Here is an 18025-nt window from a genome sequence, read left to right on the forward strand (position 1 = left end):
TAACTTTAACTTTTTAAGCTGTGGTTCTTAAACGCGTTTAGTGTAAATTGGGTTGTTTTAGTTTGAAAGCTTTTCTCTTTAAACTTAGGAATGTCATAATGCATAAAACGAATGAACAAAGAAGTGAGAATAATATTTAGTTCAACTCTGTCATTTTGCAAATGAGAAAACAGACCCAGGGAACTTGCTCCTTTCACATGGTGACATTGGGTTAGTAGTTTAGCCACATCTGAAATTGATGTCTCTAGACACTAGTTTATTGTATTTCCCCACTATACCCATCTGCCTGGCACTGCGTGCTTCCTTAATTCACATAAATTGTGCTGTTGATCTACCTCAGGATAATCGGATAACGAAAAATCAATAATACTCGATTATACCTTGAAGTATAGCATGTGACACATTTTTGACTTGAGAAAAATCTCGTAACAGTAATGATTATGTTTACTAGACCTGTAATATTTTGTCATCAATACCTTTATTTCTTTTAGAATTTATTGTTATTCACAATGGAATCATCACCAACTACAAAGACTTGAAAAAGTTTTTGGTAAGTAAAGTGACCTAAAAAGACACCAATCTTTAACAGTGAACTTCCTTCCTTTCCTCCCTTCTTTCCTTCCTTCCTTCTTTCCTTCCTTCCTTCCTTTGTCCAATTGAACTCTATGCAGTGATGGAAACCTATAGCTGTACTGTCCAATGTAGTAATCAATCACTCTCCATACTCTCCATATATGGTTATTGAGCTAATATGACTGAGGAACTAAACTTGAAATTTTATTTCACATTAATCAATTTAAATTTAAATGGCCACATATACCTAATGGCTATTGTATTGGACAGTATAATATCATTATTAAATAAAGAATCATCGTATTCATTATGGAACTTGTGTTTTGTGAGTATTACATGTTTCATTATATTTTAATTATTTAAAATGTATTTAATTCATTGTGGCATATATAGATTTATGTAATTATAAGTGTATGTTCAGTTACACAGAATACCTCACTGTTTTGGGTTCACTATAATTAAATGGTGACCTGAATTTTGAACAGTGGGTAATGGGGTAGTGTGGTAAAAAAAGATTAGAAATTGGTTATTGAGATTTGGGGAAAAAATTCTGTAGAGATTTGGATATGTTGTGTACTTCCTCAAATGTATCAATTTTTTTTCCTTCTAATTACAGGAAAGCAAAGGCTATGACTTTGAATCTGAAACAGACACAGAGACAATTGCCAAGCTCGTTAAGTACATGTATGATAATCGGGAAAGTCAAGATATCAGTTTTACTACCTTGGTGGAGAGAGTTATCCAACAATTGGTATTAAATCATAGTTTTAAAGATAATTATTGCCAACATTAGTCACAATAACTCTTAAAGTTAAGTTTGAGAAGCAGGAACTGTGCTCATTTTTAAATATTTTTGACTTTTGTTTCCATGTATTAACTATTCAATTTGAATACTTGAGAGTGTTGTTTGACTGATTGACCTTTCCTTTCCCATACACACTAAACATTTTATTTCTTTCACTGTAGCTTAGTGTCATGGGAATTAAAAGTAATCTAAAAATCAAACAGTTTGTCCCAAAACTATGTATATACACACGCACACGCACACCCATACATGCCACACACCATATGCACACAATCCACACAGTCGAGGACTCATCACTTTCTTGCTTCCTACTTATTCCAGTGTTCTTCACAGTCAATAACTTAGCACAAGGGTAGCTTCAGTGAAGCGCACATTCTTTATTCTGGGATAACATCTGCGTGTCTCTGAGCCCGTGTAATGAACTCCATATTTTTCCTTATGGGGACTTCTCCGTGGTTCTGTGCCGCTATAGAAAGTTATTTCCCAGCCCCAGAGAAAAGTGGTACTCTTTTTGATTCCATCCCAGTTGCCCTAATTAAAAATGAAGGATAATCAAAAATCTACAAGTCTAAATGCATAGTGATTTCCACCCCCTTCCCCACTCATAACTCTAACTTTCCCATTTAAAAGCCCTTTACTTTTCTATGAAGGTCCGACCTTCACCTCCCACTTCTTCCCAGTCGTATGATGTCTGCAGTAAAGGAAGAGACAGGAGGATGGAGAAAATAGAGGCCTGTTCCATTCCTTTACTCAAGGGAGAGTAGTGTGCCTTCCCAGCCTTTTCGTGTTTTACTCATAGTATGAACCCCTTTGTGTTCTATGGTGGTTCCTTCCCTCTCCTACCTCATGTTCCTCCTCTATTCATTCTTGATTTCTTTAGTCCCTGTACTTGAGGAGGTTGGTTTGAGGAAGTGGTATGTTGTGCATGTTAATAATTACAGTTGTGCATATTTATCTGCAATATCAAGGTCAAAAAGAGTGTAAGTTAACTGGTAAAAAATTACTGGGCCAGAAAATGAGTTTTGGATGTTGACTTGGGACCTTTCCCAATTCTGTCCTCCCCTTACTAACAGATAGAACAGGAGGTATGATGTCTCCGTTGAGAAAGGTTGGTACCGTGTACAAAGGTGACTTTTAAAATGGTCTGTTTGGGGGCTATTATCTGTTGAGCCTATTTCAAGAGTAGGCTTGGTTAAAAAGTGGGTCTTGGATACACCAAAACTCAGGAGGCAGTATCTATCTAAAACTTATACTCGTTTATACACTAGTGCAAAAGAGCAGTTGTGTAAACAAAAAATTCCTGTGCTAAAGGCAGTATGTTTTAGGCATCTCACATTTGATAATTGATTATAATATATATTACTAATGCATTTTTTTTTTTCCCTCCATAGGAAGGTGCTTTTGCCCTTGTATTTAAAAGTGTTCATTTTCCTGGCCAAGCAGTTGGCACAAGGTATATATAAATTTAGTAATGACTAATGATTATATGTACTTTGAAATTTTTGAATTATAAGTTTATTCTCTGTACACTATAAATGACCCTTCACTATAAAGGCTTTGTCCTTTCTTAGAGATAGTCATGTGAGCATATTTTTATATGCTCCTTCTTGTCGGTTGTTTTACCACTTTTCCATTTAACAGAATCCCTTAATAAATCAAATACATTTTGGCATTTATAACTGGCCTTTTGTCTGTAGTGGGGCACCACCATTACTTTGTGAATTTGCATATTGAATATTCTGTACTTTAAGGCTCAAAACATTAACTTTATCCATATTTTTTTGAAGTGTACTAGACAGAGTCCTAGGTAATTGTCCCATCACTGCTTTTCCTAGGATAGTTAAGCCTAATCATGAAGTCTGGTTTAGAACAGTGAAGAGCCCCGGGATGTGATAAGAGGCAGGGTGACTAAGTCATCTCTGAAGGCAGGGTGACTAAGTAGAAGGCGCTAAATGTTCCTATATTGTTCATATATTGAAAGAAAGTTTGCATGTAACATGAAAAGGGAAAAAAATTTCAAATGTATTGTTATAGAATAGGGATTGGCAAATCTTTTCTGTAACTGGACAGATTGTAAATATTTTCGATCTGGGCCATGTGGCCTCTGTAGCAACTACCCGGTTTTGCTTTTTTAGTGTGAAAGCTGTGGAAAATATGTAAAAGAAAGGGCATGGCTGTGTTCCAGTAAAAATAGACAAACCTGCCTTGTTGGTCATAGTTTGCCAACCTCTGTTATTGCATATTTTTTTAAAATTCTGTTTATATCATTTTGTTATATCTGAAGTTGAGCTTGGAGGGAGAATTTGAACTTTTATTTGAAGAGTGCTTTGTCATCAATTTAAATTTTATATCATTAATGTAGTATTTGTAAAAATGGTTTAATTCTGTTTAATTTGGTACTAATAGACGAGGTAGCCCTCTGTTGATTGGTGTACGAAGTGAACACAAACTGTCTACTGATCACATTCCAATACTCTACAGAACAGGTAAAAACACTTCCTATATCATACCATGGGGAAAATGTATAAATTGCAGTAGGCACAAAGAATTATTTTCCTTAAATTGAAATAAATGCCTCTGGCCAGGTCCATTCTTACATATAGTTCTGTCTAGATATGAAAAGGATTTGTTTTGTGATTTCTCTGATGAGCAGAATTTTTTTCTGTTGTATATCCGTAGCTAGGACTCAGATTGGATCAAAATTCACACGGTGGGGATCACAGGGAGAAAGAGGTGGGAAATGCACTCTGCATGGATGGGGAGGAATCATATCCTCTTTTGTTCATTCTTTACTAATTCTTTGTTCTTGGAGTGAATGAATGTGCTGGGCCTCTAAAAATGTGCTTATTTTATGGGGAAACATATTTTGACATTTTTCTAATTTGCAGAGTATATTTTGTCTGTCTGCTTTTGGCATTTAGAAAACTGCTTTTAGTAATTTGTTTTTTTAAAGTCCCTGAGATTTGAAAAAGTAATTGAAATTGTAAAGTTTTTTTCCTTTACTTTAAATTAAAATCATGTAGGATACATTATTATAAATAAGATGCTAAGATTAGGGAAAGAACATTGTTTGCTAGGCTATTATAGATTGAACTCAGTGGTAGTTTGAATAATTCAGCCTAACTTTTAACTGACATAGGTTTAAATGTTTTTTTATTTTATGCATGGTATTTTACTTTTAGATTTACATTCAATATTTTGATTGGCTTTCTTTGAATTTGGAATTATTGTTCTTTTTTTGTTTATGTTTGAAGTTTATTTCTTTATAGAGCTTTCAGCTATGCAAACTCTGGATCATTTTTTTGAAATAATTAGACAAAACCCCCACAATTTGCTCTTTCCATTTACTTATTACTAAAAGCTTTCTATGTAAGACAGGGAGTGGTAAATTCAGGAAATAGGAACCCTTATTATTAATGTATAATTCTTGGTTTCTTGAAAAAAAAATTAACGAAGTATTCTAAACCTATTCATTTTTAGATAGTGGCTACTTTCACTATTTTATCTGTAGCAGAAAGTTACTTTTTTAAATAACCTTCAATCCCGAGATGTTAGAATTTTTTATCTTTCTCATCCCCCTCACTCCCTTTTCAAGAGAAAAACAAGTCTACCAGCGAGAGTACAGATTTTAGATCCAGAATTCCAGATTTCTGTTAATAATTCTGTTCGTGTATACATTACCTATATGTTACTTTGTACATTATTTTAGGCTGCTTTTAGAAACAATAGAAAAACATTGATTAAGATCTTAGGAAGTTGGAGGAAAAATTTATCATGAGACAGATCTCTTTGAGATCAGAGTTTGTGTTTTAGTGACATTTATCTCTCTAGCTCCTAGTAGGTACATAGTGTGTGCAGCTCAGCGGAGTTTAATTTAAAAAGTCTGGCCTCTTACTGAAGAGGCTGTGTAGAGGGGAGAACCCTAGACTGGCTTTCAGGCTTTTACTATTGTATTTTCTCCAGGTGACCAAATAAAGTGGATGATAATAACTGCATTCCACTTAAATCAAATCAGATGAGATAATATATGGGCAGACATTTTATAGATTGTAAGAGTTATAAATGTCAAGTAGTAATATTCTTTTTGTTTAAATTGGCAATGATACCTCATATTCTAATAAATACTGTAAGTAAATACACCTTGTCACTTGAAGAATGAAATAACACATATTTGGAGAAAGAATGTAGTGAAACGCAACTCCATTAGGGCATTTTATAACCAAAGCTGGTTGTATTGATTTAAAAAATGTAGATGCTGGGCTATCCTTTTACCTAGTTTTTAATTCACTTTTTATGTACAGTAAAGTTCATTCTTTTTTTTAAAGACAAAAGTTTATTCCTCTGTCACAAAGGCAGTCCAGGCTTGGCATGGCAGCTCCACAAAACCTTTAGGAATCCAGGCTCCTTCCAATCCATCATAATGTCATCCCAAGAGTGTGTTGCTTATCCTCATGTTCCAAGATGGCACCCAGAGCTCCACACTCCACATCTACATTCCAGGAAGAAAACTAGAGGACGGGAAAAAGTTCACTTTATTTGATGTACAATTTATTGAGTGCTTTCAAACACAGGCAGTAACCATCACCACAATTAAGATTCAGAAAAATTCCATCCCTAAAAAGTTCCCTCCAGCTGCTACTTTGTTGTCAACCCTTGTCCCCATTCCGAGCTCCTGGCAAACACTGATCTATTTTATCTTTCTCGAGTATTATCTTTTCTAGGATGTTACCTTATACTTATATTTTTAAATGTGGTATCTTTTTTGCTGTTGAATTTCGATGGGAAGAGCTATTTTATTTTCATGCCGAAACCACACCAAATAATAATGGATTGTGGAGAACTTTAGATGTATGTTTCTAAGAATAGTTATTTCCAAGTCTTTATAGACATGCATTTTAAAGGATTGACACAATATGAGTTTTTACAAATATATTTATGGTATTCTCTGGCCATTTTGTCCGTAGCTTATAAATAAGGTCTATGTCCTAATCTTGGAGAAAGGTGCTTTTTTGTCTTCAATTAATAGGTTTTTTTTTCTATATTTGGCTAATTTGTCAAACTTCAGTATGCTTTCCAGTGTTGACTTTAGTTGTGAATGAGCAAAAAGGAAAAAAAAAATCTTCATTAGTGACTTGATGAATTAAGTAGAGCTGCCAGGATTCTAAAGTGCTACAATTGAAAGGATATTATCGTTGCAAAAGGACCATACTTTATCTTGACTTGTAAGGAATGTTAGAAAACTCAATTTTAAGAAAGGAGAGGTTACGGGTTTATAATATTTTCACTCCTAATTGGTAGGTGCCACATATGATATAGCATGGTTAAAGAGTTATAAGTATCTTAGTTTTATTTTTGAATTATAACTAGTGTAGACTACATCTCGATTTGTTATACCGATTTACTGTTAAAATCTAGAGAAATTTCTTTGTGAGATGATAAAAATTGCTATGCCAGTAGTCTGCATTTTATTTTTCATTGCACAATTTTGGTATTTTAAATGTAATTTTTATGATAAGTTTAGGTATACAAACTTATATTAAACTTATATTAAATACAAATTTGTATTAATTCCATCACGTTTTATATAGTTAAATTGTGATTAGATTATACATAGTTTGGATTAAACAAAGTTAGTGATATTAATGAATAATCTGCCTTTTACTTGGAAAATAAATGTTACATTAAAAATATTAATAATGTAGCACTATTATCTGCCACACTATCTTTGATAGTTGCCATTTCACTACACTTTTTCTCTGTTGTTGTTCTTGATGGCTTATTGCATGGAAATAAGGTGATTTACCTGGCATTTAAAAGTTGCTGAAATTATTTTGTCTTGCTATGGTTTTCTGTTGATTTTTGTAGAAAGTTATGTGTATTTATATGCTGGCCGTGGTTTTCTACATGTTTGCCAATTCTGTTAACTCTGTGCTCTAGGCAAAGATAAGAAAGGAAGCTGCAATCTCTCTCGTGTGGACAGCACAACTTGCCTTTTCCCTGTTGAAGAGAAAGCAGTGGAGTATTACTTTGCTTCTGATGCAAGGTAAGCTTCTTCAGTTGATTCAAAGAGAATTTTTAATAAAACTTCTCATGCTACAGGAAACCAGAAAGTCATTTTGTATAAATCTAGTTATGCTGTATAGGAGAACTTTGTTAATTTAAGGAAGTGAAGGTGACCTTTTGGAGATGGGATTTGAACACTTTTTCTCTCAATTCAAAGCACATAGGTCAGTTTACAAAGGTAGATATAGATAGATAATAGTCCTTGAGACTTGTTCCAGTGTGTTTACTCTGAGCGCTTGTATTTTTTCTGTTATTTTAGTAGTTTTACCCAGGTTTTGGACGGAGGAGAGACTTTTAGAGGGAGGAGAGTAGAATGGCTAGTATTTCACCAATTATAGTATAGTTGCTAAACCACTGTACTTTAGTCTAACGTAGACACTTATCTTTTCAATTTAGAAGTAATTGGCAGCATAATCACTTTTACAAAGGAAATAGTACTAGATGAAGAGATTTTGAGAGAAAATGCAGTGGGATGCTTAGATGTATTTATAAATAATAAATGATGTATTATAATAAGTAAAAGTTGTATTTATAAATACTAAGAGTAATGAGGATAAAACGGAATCACTCAAATTGTCAACAAGTATTTGAGTCATTCATTTAAGGGGATCTAAAAATGAAAAATGATGCAGTTTAGGACTGCAGGGAATGTAATATCTCCGTGAGAAAACAAGCTTTAGTGTTTTCTAATGTTTACAGATGTATAAAGTGTGTAGTCAGTGCTAAGATGTGTTATTGCTGTCATTAAGTAGGTTTGTTACAGAGTTGACAGTTATGGCTTAAATAAACTGGAAGTTGCATGAGCATCTCAGCCATTTTTCCATCCCTCATACCTTCATATTGAACACTCCAGCAAAGCCATGTGCTGGGCTCAGGAGTTAATGGTGAATAAAAATAAAAATATTACTTGTCCTTAAGGAGCGCTTCCTTAATGGAGGAGACATCTTAATCAGTAGTCACACAAGTGTAGAATTCCAGCTGTGACAAGAGCTACAGAATGTTAATTAATAGGGTGACTTACTCTCCTATGGGTACATTTCTTTAAGGGAATGATGCTTGAATTGAGAGTTGAGATATTAGGAGTTAATTAAGTGAAGAGGTGGAGGAAAGAACATTCATTCTCTGCAGATGGATCAGCCTGTGAGAGCTTGGGATGGGCAGGAGTATGACTGGAACAGAGAGGAAGTTTGGTGGGAGATAAGGCTAGAGGAGGAGATAGGGGATCACAGTTTAAGGCGTTTTATTGTTTTCCTAAGAGCCAGAGGGAAGCTGTCAGGTGGTTTGGTGGGTGAGGGAGAAATGCTGACTAGAGTTGCCTTTTGACAACTGTTTTGGCAGAAATGGAGAATGAATGGATGGAGGGAGATTAAAGGGAGTGTGGGTGGACAAATTAGGAGGTTGCTGTAGTAGTCCAGCCGAGAGCTGACGGTAGCTTGCACTGGCTTGTGGTGGTGGACACAGAAGCTTTGAGAAATATTTAGGAGTTAAAATCGAAGGACTTAGTGATGGCTAGCATGAGGAAGAAACAACCATGCTTCTTTCTGATGTAATCTAATTCGGTGTATGTTGCTGCACAGAGATCCTTTTATTCATTGTCCACGGTGACCGCCCCTCAGCCCTACTCCCCTGTGGGGAATGGCGTTGATAACCAGAACGCTGTCACTGATAGTGCAGGAGGATAGAGTTTGTACTTAAATTTGGTCCTTGTGTCCTTATGGTAGTTTTATTTGTAACAGTCATCCTTGATTATTGATTGTGGTATCTTTTTGAATGTTGTACAGTGCTGTCATAGAACACACCAATCGCGTCATCTTTCTTGAGGATGATGACGTAGCAGCCGTGGTGGACGGCCGGCTTTCCATCCATCGGATTAAACGCACTGCGGGGGATCACCCTGGGAGAGCTGTGCAGACCCTGCAGATGGAACTCCAGCAGATCATGAAAGGTGAGAGCTTTTGTCATGTTACGGCTTGGTGTCGAATGGAAAGGATGCATTCTACTTTCTGTCCTACTGTAGGAACCTGACAACGCATTTTGAGGAAATTTTTCCCATGATTAGTGAAGGGATAACTCCAAGAAAAGGGATGGTTCTTTGGAGAAATGATCTGCTCGTTTTACAGTAGTTCTCCTTCAAACTCATTCATGGTTTATTGTTTCTAACATTAAAAAAGAGATTGATTATTTAAATAGTACATGGTATTTTTAAGATGCTTTATCAACACAGTCTGTATTCTGTTCTTTATTCCTCTCATTCTCTCTATGCTTGCATTTTCTCATATATGAAATGGGGATGATAGGACCTACTTCATTAGGCCATTTTGAGGATGGAGAGAGCTAATATATGTAAAGCCCTTAAAACGGTGCCTGACACACTTAGTGAGCCCTACATAATGTTTGCTGCTATTAACTATTATGATTACTGTGGCGATGGTTTTTCTCCTTTCTGGTGGGGTTGTGGTGGGAATAAAAGCTAACATTTACCATGCAACTGCTATATGTCATGTCTTTGCTCTATGAATCTACACTCCAATGCTGTGAGGTAGCTGCTGTTCTTATTTTAAGAAATTTCCTTAGAGCCACTTAGCTAGTAAAGATAGGACCTTGATTTCAACCTAAATCTGACTCCAAAACTTAAGCTTGTCCCACTCCCCTGCTTTTCTGTAACTGCATATTTTAGGTATGAAGTTAATAAATGTGATTTTCCTCCTTACTCATTTTTTTTCATATAAGGTAAAATGTCATATATGAATATTATTCTCTCCTGCGTAACCTTTCGTTTCATTTTATTTACTAAGATTATATTAAAGGAGGTATACTTTGTTTTGTACAAATTTCTTATTCTTCGGCGTATTTTTGTTTTAATGATGTAATTTATATTACTTTAGGTAACTTCAGTTCATTTATGCAGAAGGAAATTTTTGAGCAGCCAGAGTCAGTTGTGAACACAATGAGAGGAAGAGTCAACTTTGACGATTATACTGGTAATGACATATGCATTATTTTATTATTTCAGAGTCTCCTGTGGGCTTGACATCGACAGCCTGGCAGGTCATTGTCCTTGATAGCCGTACAGAGCAGCTGTGGCTGCCAGCCCCCAGTGCCCAGTCATCTTTTAAAAGACCTCAGTGTATTATTCCTGATATGAGGTGTACCTGGAAGAATCAGATTCACAGAGACGGAAGGTTGATTGGTGGTTGCCAGGCCCTGGGGAGAAGAGAGGTGGGGGAGTTATTACTTAGTGGGTACGGAGCTTGATTCTGGGAAGATGTAAAAGTTCTGGAGATGGATGATGGTGATGGTTGCACAACAGAGGGTGCTTAATGCCACTGAACTGTACACTTAAAAATGGTTAAAATGGTAAATTTTATGTTCTGTATATTTTACCATGATTAAGAAAAAGTGAATAATAACTAATGGTTGCCAGAAGCTGAGGGAAGGGGGAAAATGGAGAGTGACTGCTAATGGATTTGGGGTTTTTTGGGGGGGGGATGATGAAAATGTTCTAAAATTAGATCGTGGTAATGGTTGTACAACTCTGAATATACTAAAAACCACTAACCATACACTTTAAAAGGGTGACTTAATGGGCTGCGACATATATATCTCAATAAAGTGGTTATAAAAATGGCTAAAAAGTCACATTTGAAAATTATTGTGAGTTGTAGGGGTAATAGGGTGATTTTCCTGGGGAAAGAAAAGTCCTTCGGTGTACCATTAAAAACATTTGACTTCTTTTCAGTTCAACAAACCTTGTTTGGGCCCCTCTGTGTCCCAGGAACTGTCTTGGGCACTGAGAATTTTAAGAATGAGACCGGGTCCCCTCGCTGGGAAGCTTACACTTATCTGCTCAGTCTGGGTTTTCTCTTTCACTTTATAAATGAATAAAGGTCATTTATAAACCAGAGGGTTTTCCAGGTGTTTGCCTGATGCCTTTCTGGGTTAGCCTGTACCTTTCTGTGTGTTTAAGGTAGAGGTGAGAGTGCAACCCTGATCTTATGTCTGGAAATTGTCTATCTTGTGTCACAGGAATTTGGGCACCTTGCTGGGATGCCCAAGCAAGATCGACATTCTGTGGTCACAAGGTGTCCATAACTATTTATTGCTGTAAGGTTTTTGGCACACTACTCGATTATCATGGCAAGTTTAATAAGCATTTTAACAAATAAGCTTTGGGCTAAGCTTCTCAGTGTTTGGAATTAGGTTTTGAGAAATAGTAACAGGTATGCAAAAGTCTTTTTGTGAATCTGTGTCATATGTATGGTATTAAGTGTCTTTCATGTCAGGTCCTGCTAATTGATAGAGGATGATTCCTCTGAATAAATGCCGTCTTTCTACCTGTTTCTTTTCTGAGCAGCATCAGACTTTCTGCCTGCAGGAGGGATTTGTTGAAGGCTGAGTTATGGATTGAGCATCTGTGTGCAGAGCGCCATGCTGAACGTGTCCGGGACTGTAGGAGAGTTTAGGAGAGTTTTTTCTGATGTCTCCTCCTTGAGGTTCTTCTAATCTAGAAGGGGAGTGAATATGTAATTATATAAGCTAAGGCAAAATAGGGTAAATGGCATTAGACATACAGTTTAATGTTGAAATATTTAAAGGTTAATGTTGAAGTTAGAGAAAGAGAATGAATCTGTTTGTGGATGGGGCTTTGGGACCAGGAAGGCTTCATGAAGTAGGCAGGTGTGGGTTTAAGGAAGAGTTAAATAGGGGAAGATGAGCTGCAGCCATTGCAGTTGGGTAGAACAGTATTAGCTAAGGGGGTGCAGTGGAACACCATCAAGCTCTGTGGAGTAATATGTAGCCTCGTTTGTCTGCCCCATCTGTACTTGAAGAGGAGTAAAGAACAGTAAGTCTAGGAAAGAAGGTGAGAGGAGCTGTCAAGGAGGGCCATGAATGCGTTCTAAGATGACGTGGAGGGCGTGCTTGGGGTACCTTCTTTTTTGAGAAATTGCAGAGCTTTTAGGAAACTTAGGAGAGACTTAGGAGCAGGGGTGATGACAACTTTACTGAGGTGAACTGGGTACCAGTCTGCAGTGTGCACTGGAGGAGCGAGTGGCTGAGATGCAGTTGCTAGTTAGGATGTTGCCTTGTCTGGGTAAAGCGACAGGGAAAGGGAGGGCGGTGGGGACCAGGAGGGGAGCAGGAGCAGTCTGAGCCAGGACCTGCATCTGCCTGCGTGTGTGTGTGTGTGTGTGTGTGTGTGCGTGTGGAGGGGGGCGCTGCTGAAGGCGGATGAGCTGGAAGACCTGGGAGAGGAGCAGTAAACACCATTTGTGGTCTTTATGGAAATAAGATCAGGGAAAAGATATGTTTTACAGAAGGGAAGAAGATGAGACCCACTTTGAGAAGTCATGAGTTTAAAAAGCACTTTTGTCTGTGTTATGTGTTCCTCATCAAAGTTCTATAATATGAACAGGATAGCTGTTACCTTTTTTTGTTGTTAAGGCCATTGAGGCTCTGTCAGTTTGAGTGTCCTGGCCAGGGGTCACATGGCTCGTCATGTATGGGGCCTGAGCAGCCTCCTGTGTTCAGTGGTGTCCGAGTGCTCTCCTCTGGCGCTCTTGTGGCCCCCCTGATCAGAATTAGGCTTCTCGCCAAAGCATCCTCAGTTTCCACCTTAGGTGACTCCTGCCAGAATTACCTCAGACGCCCCTCGGCCAGCAGGGAATTTGCTGGGACTGATTTTAGGGAAACGGCAGTGACCAGCTAACCTCACCATCTTACCTCCTTGTCATTCTTGGTCATCATCTAAAATACAGGTCTCTCTGGTAGTCTGCCTGCTTTTATACTGAGTCACCTCCAAACTGATTTGCCTTTGCACAACCCTGACCAAACCTCTTACTATTGTTTCCTTTCTTCCCAAACCTTTTCAATACCTGCCGAGGTCCGCGGAAGAGCACCGTGGGCAGAGGTGCATGGACAGGCTTGGCGTAGCACAGGAGCAGCCAGAAGGCCAGTTTGGCTGGCGCAGCCTGGGTGAGAGGGGACGTGCCAGGAGATTAGGTCAGAGTGAAGCAGGAGACAGGGCATGGAGCAGGAGACTTGAAGGCCATACATAATAAGGGGTTTGGATACAGAATATTCTAAGTTATTTGGGAAGCCAGTGAAGCTTTTCATTGTTTTATTTTCCACTTTACTAATTTTTGTAAATAGAGAAATGCCCTCTCAGTATTGAAATTTGAAAGGAAGAACATAAAATTATTCAGAAAGATGAAAAAAGCAAAAACATAAACCTAGGTTCCACATTATAGCCAATTCAGGTAGAAAAAAGGGCGGGGCGATGAAGAGCAGGGGCAAAGTAGACGAGATGCAGGAGGATTGCTGTCCCCGCCCCGTGTGCACATCTGTCTCCTCAGCCACTCTCGGAACTGTCTGCGTGCAGAGCCCTGGGAGCCACACAGTGCCTTGGACAGTATATGCACCTGGGGGCTGCTCAGAAATATTAGTTCAATAACTGAATGAATGTTGAATGCAAATTTCTCACAGGTAGGAAACTAGAGCCCTGTATAGAAGGATCCACAGACTAAGTGCCCTTAGAGCAAAACATACCGAGCTATAGAGACAGAAGGAGAAGGAGGTCAAACTCATTAGAGGATGTTGAGATCAGATTTGTGTTTTTAAAGAATCGCTCTAGACGATCATTCTGGCTGTGTGTGGAGAACAGGCTCCAGGAAGTGGAGGATAGAAGAGAGAAGAGTTAGGAGAGAGTTGGTCTCATCCAGGGGAGAGAGATGCTGGGCTCCGGTGATGGCAGTAGAGGTGCGATTGAAGGTAGAGCGCCCAGGACTTGCTTGTGGAGTGGATGTGAAGGAGGGGCGGGAGCAACAAGGGGCTCCGCCCTTAGGTGACGGGCGATGGCGTGGACTGAGGTGGGAAGAACTGAGGAGAGAGGGTTTCTGTTGTGTGGAGAGCTCTGTGCTGGATGCCTCCCGGAGGCGAAATGAACTTAACTAAGACCATTTCTTCCCCCACGCAGGCTGATTGAGATGTAATTAGATACAATAGAATCCACCAGTCTTTAAATATAATACAGTGAGTTTCACAACCGTCCACAGCAGGGTCACACCTCTATGACAGTGACGGCAGCACAGTTCCATCAGCCTGAAAACGCCTGTGCCCCTTTGTCATTGGCCCCTTCCCCACCTCTAGACTTTGGCATCTACTGATGTGCTGTCCGTGTCCCCGTGTTTTTGCCTTTAAGATAATTTTTAATCTAAAGGAAGGAATGAAAAAATAACCAAACAAGTTAGAGTATGATAAATAGTGTAATTTGTGTGGGACTGGGGTTGGGTGTTAAGTAAGGTTAGTTACAAGTTTGGGGACTTACAGTTAAGTCTCCCCAAACTTGTTTAGTTTACTTTTCAAAGCTATGGAGAAGTCTGCTTTCTAAGAGGAATATGAATTCTTTAAAACAGCAGTGTCGTTTCTCAGATTGGTGGTGGGTACCCATGAAAAGTGACGGCCTATTTCATATGGTTCTTTCCTAAATAATTATATGCATGAACTTTTCTTTCAGTGAATTTGGGCGGTTTGAAGGATCACATTAAGGAGATCCAGCGGTGCCGACGTCTCATTCTTATTGCTTGTGGAACAAGTTATCATGCTGGTGTAGCAGTAAGTGGCTTCTTAAAATTTTAATTGTGTTAATGTTGGATATTAGAAGATATCTGCAGACAAATAGTACTTCCAGTAACACACCATGTAAATATCCTTAGTAAAACATGTTATCTTTTCATGTTGCCATGACAAAAATCAAGAAGGTTGGGGGGAGAAATTTTAATAGCTGTGTGGAATTATTTATTAGTGGAAGATCTGCTTTAGAAAGGTCCTTAGATCTACAGGTAGACTGCCTGCAGCTGGTTTCATGAAAGGCAAACAATGGGAAATTTTTCATGCCATCCCACCCTTATTTCCAGGGCATGTGCCTCCTCCTACAAGAGGAGTCATTGGGTTCGGCTTCTCATTGTTCACTGGCCCCAGACAGATGGCTGGAACCATGTGTGAACCTTAACAGGATTTTACTTGGTAGGCACAATCTGCAGAGAATGGAAGTTTGCTTTTTGCCAGGCTTTGTTTTTAAAATTATTTTGGAAGTTGAAATTCTGTATCAGAGACGTGTGTTGGTTGTCAGTGCAGAAGCATATGGATATAATGGTCTTTTAGTCCAATAAATCAGATCCGCGTATAGTTTCCTTATAAAGAGACAGTTTATGTGCTGCTGATGTCAACTCCCATAAGTACAGAAGACCCTTACACACTCAGTTGCTACTTTTAGGATGATTCCCAAAGTTCATGACATAGTAATTTTTTATTCGCTGGGGCATAAATATTATCTACACTTGTGGGAGTCAGTCATTTAACTAGTGAGTGAAACTACCTGGTCACCCAGCTGTTGCATCTCAACAGGCTTTCCTCTTCTCTAAAGCATCCCTCCAACCCCCCAACTCCAACCCCCCCAAAAATTACATGGTCCTATGGGGGAAAGTCTGTAAGTATTGTAGGGAAGAGTTGTAAAAAAGTGATGGTTTTGAGCATGAGAAAAAAAGAATGAATTAAAGACATTAGTGTAAATTAAGGATTGGCCAGTTTAATGGTGGTTTAGATCTATTACTGAATGAGCCCTTTATTCAGAAAAAAAAAAAGGATTAAATGTCTTATCTAATACTAAGTCTGAATTTTGGGACAGAAGTTCTATGTTCTGTTAGAATTTTCTAATTTTGAAATTTGAGAAGATATAAGGTGGTTTGTTTATTTGTTTTCGGTGGATGCCAAGGCTACTCTAGTTAACAAACATTAAAAATCCCCTCGTGGTTTATCTTATTAAATAGTGTCATTAATTCTATTCTATCTAGTTTTTGGTTTTATTTGGTGGGATCAAATGTGAATGACATATTTGCATAACTTACTTTTTTTATTATACTATATCCTGAACAATAACAATCAACTGAAATCATTCTAAGCATAGCTTGCTTTTCAAACTCTTAATTGTCTTTGGGTTTTACAGTGGCATGCAATGGAATTTAACATTAAATTAGCCTCTTACGATGAAAATATTCTGTCTATTTATAAAGAGTTGCTTCCACTGAAAGAACAAACTATTCCTTAGCACAGATATACCTTGAGATTATGTTTTTGGGGTATATTATTTTTAAATATCTGGTAAGTTGCTAGATTTGTATATTACTCTTTATTTTGAAGAATGTAATTCCAGTAACTTTTATATTGGAAACTTGGGGGGGAGGGGCATGATTTACATTGGTTTGAGGAAAAACATTTAGCGTTTTAGTGTCAGTAACTTATTTGGTGTAATTAGTAAATAAAATACATCAATTCAAAAGTTTAGTTAAAAATAGGAACATTTTATTTTTGAAAATTTTCTGTACATGATGTTATAACATTGTTAAAAAGTGCCAAGCCAAAGTTACACAACAAAAGGATTTGGGTTACATTTGTGGCAGAAAGGTTAAAGGGATATGAAGTAAGGAAACCTTTGCAGTCCTTTACTTCTGTGAAGGAGGAACGCAGAGATGGGGGCAGGAGATGGGCAGAGCCTCTTGCCTCAAGAAACAGGTGGTCTCCACAGTTATTGAAACAGCTAAATGTATGCAACTATAGGGCTTAAAATTTTTGCTGCCTAAAAGTTTATTTTGGACTGTTTTTAATTTTCTGATGTTAGAGTGGAAGGAATTTCATTAGAATGGAAATTTGGTAAAATGAACGTTAAGGTGCCCTTTGAGCTGATACTGCCCCCTACTTTACCCTCCATGCTACAAACTTTGAAAGTAGTGAGTTTTCTTAAATAAGATTTCTAAAGTGTATTAACTAATTTTTGGAATAGTGGTATTTGTGAATACATAGTACTTTTGAAGTGTTCAGTTTTTTCCCTGGGTCTTTCTATATCTTGTTATCTTATTTGAAATCTCTCAGTGACTTGGAGTTATATGAATTGTCATTTCAAGATTAAGAATTGGGAAGTTGGAGACAACACAGGAGCTAACCTAGAACAGTGCTTTTTCCACTTCTCAAAGCATTTTATATGCATCGGTGTATTTGCTTATAAGAATACATGCATTGATAATTGTCTAAAGAGACTTGTACTAAAACATTAACAGTGCTTATCTCCTGGGGATTTTGATTATTTTTATGCTTTAATCTTTATTTATATTTTCTAACAATGTGCATATATCCTTTTTTTTTATAATTAGGACAAGTAAAAACTATACATTGAGTCCAAAGAAGTCAGTGAAAAATAATATATGAAGTAAAGTTCTTTGACCAAGTTATCTATTCTCTGCAGACACGTCAAGTTCTCGAAGAGCTGACTGAGTTGCCTGTTATGGTGGAGCTAGCCAGTGATTTCCTGGATAGAAACACGCCAGTTTTTCGAGATGATGTTTGCTTTTTCATTAGTCAGTCAGGTATGCTAACTTTAAAGACGAGAAGGAAAAGAAAGCCATTCTTTCTAATAATTATCTTGGCAAAACTGCTATTTAAAGATAAAATGGTATTGCCGATGACTTCACAAATAGGCATGTATTTTGATCTTATGTAATTCTTTATGAATTAGTAAAATTAAAACGTTTTACA

The 18025-nt window shown here is 37.6% G+C and overlaps 1 protein-coding gene across 1 annotated transcript in view; it reads left to right on the forward strand.

Moving 5' to 3' along the window:
* Window positions 1-18025, forward strand: part of GFPT1 (glutamine--fructose-6-phosphate transaminase 1) — a 52012-nt gene that overhangs the window by 20888 nt on the left and 13099 nt on the right. Inside the window, exons 5-13 of the mRNA XM_033125208.1 lie at window positions 492-550; window positions 1190-1324; window positions 2770-2831; window positions 3785-3864; window positions 7316-7421; window positions 9223-9386; window positions 10327-10422; window positions 14955-15052; window positions 17736-17856. Coding sequence (XP_032981099.1) covers window positions 492-550; window positions 1190-1324; window positions 2770-2831; window positions 3785-3864; window positions 7316-7421; window positions 9223-9386; window positions 10327-10422; window positions 14955-15052; window positions 17736-17856 — 921 coding nt within the window. The remainder of the gene's footprint in view (window positions 1-491; window positions 551-1189; window positions 1325-2769; window positions 2832-3784; window positions 3865-7315; window positions 7422-9222; window positions 9387-10326; window positions 10423-14954; window positions 15053-17735; window positions 17857-18025) is intronic.

The sequence above is a fragment of the Rhinolophus ferrumequinum genome, chromosome 13 (genome assembly GCF_004115265.2).
Source record: "Rhinolophus ferrumequinum isolate MPI-CBG mRhiFer1 chromosome 13, mRhiFer1_v1.p, whole genome shotgun sequence".
Classification (NCBI taxonomy): Eukaryota; Metazoa; Chordata; class Mammalia; order Chiroptera; family Rhinolophidae; genus Rhinolophus; species Rhinolophus ferrumequinum.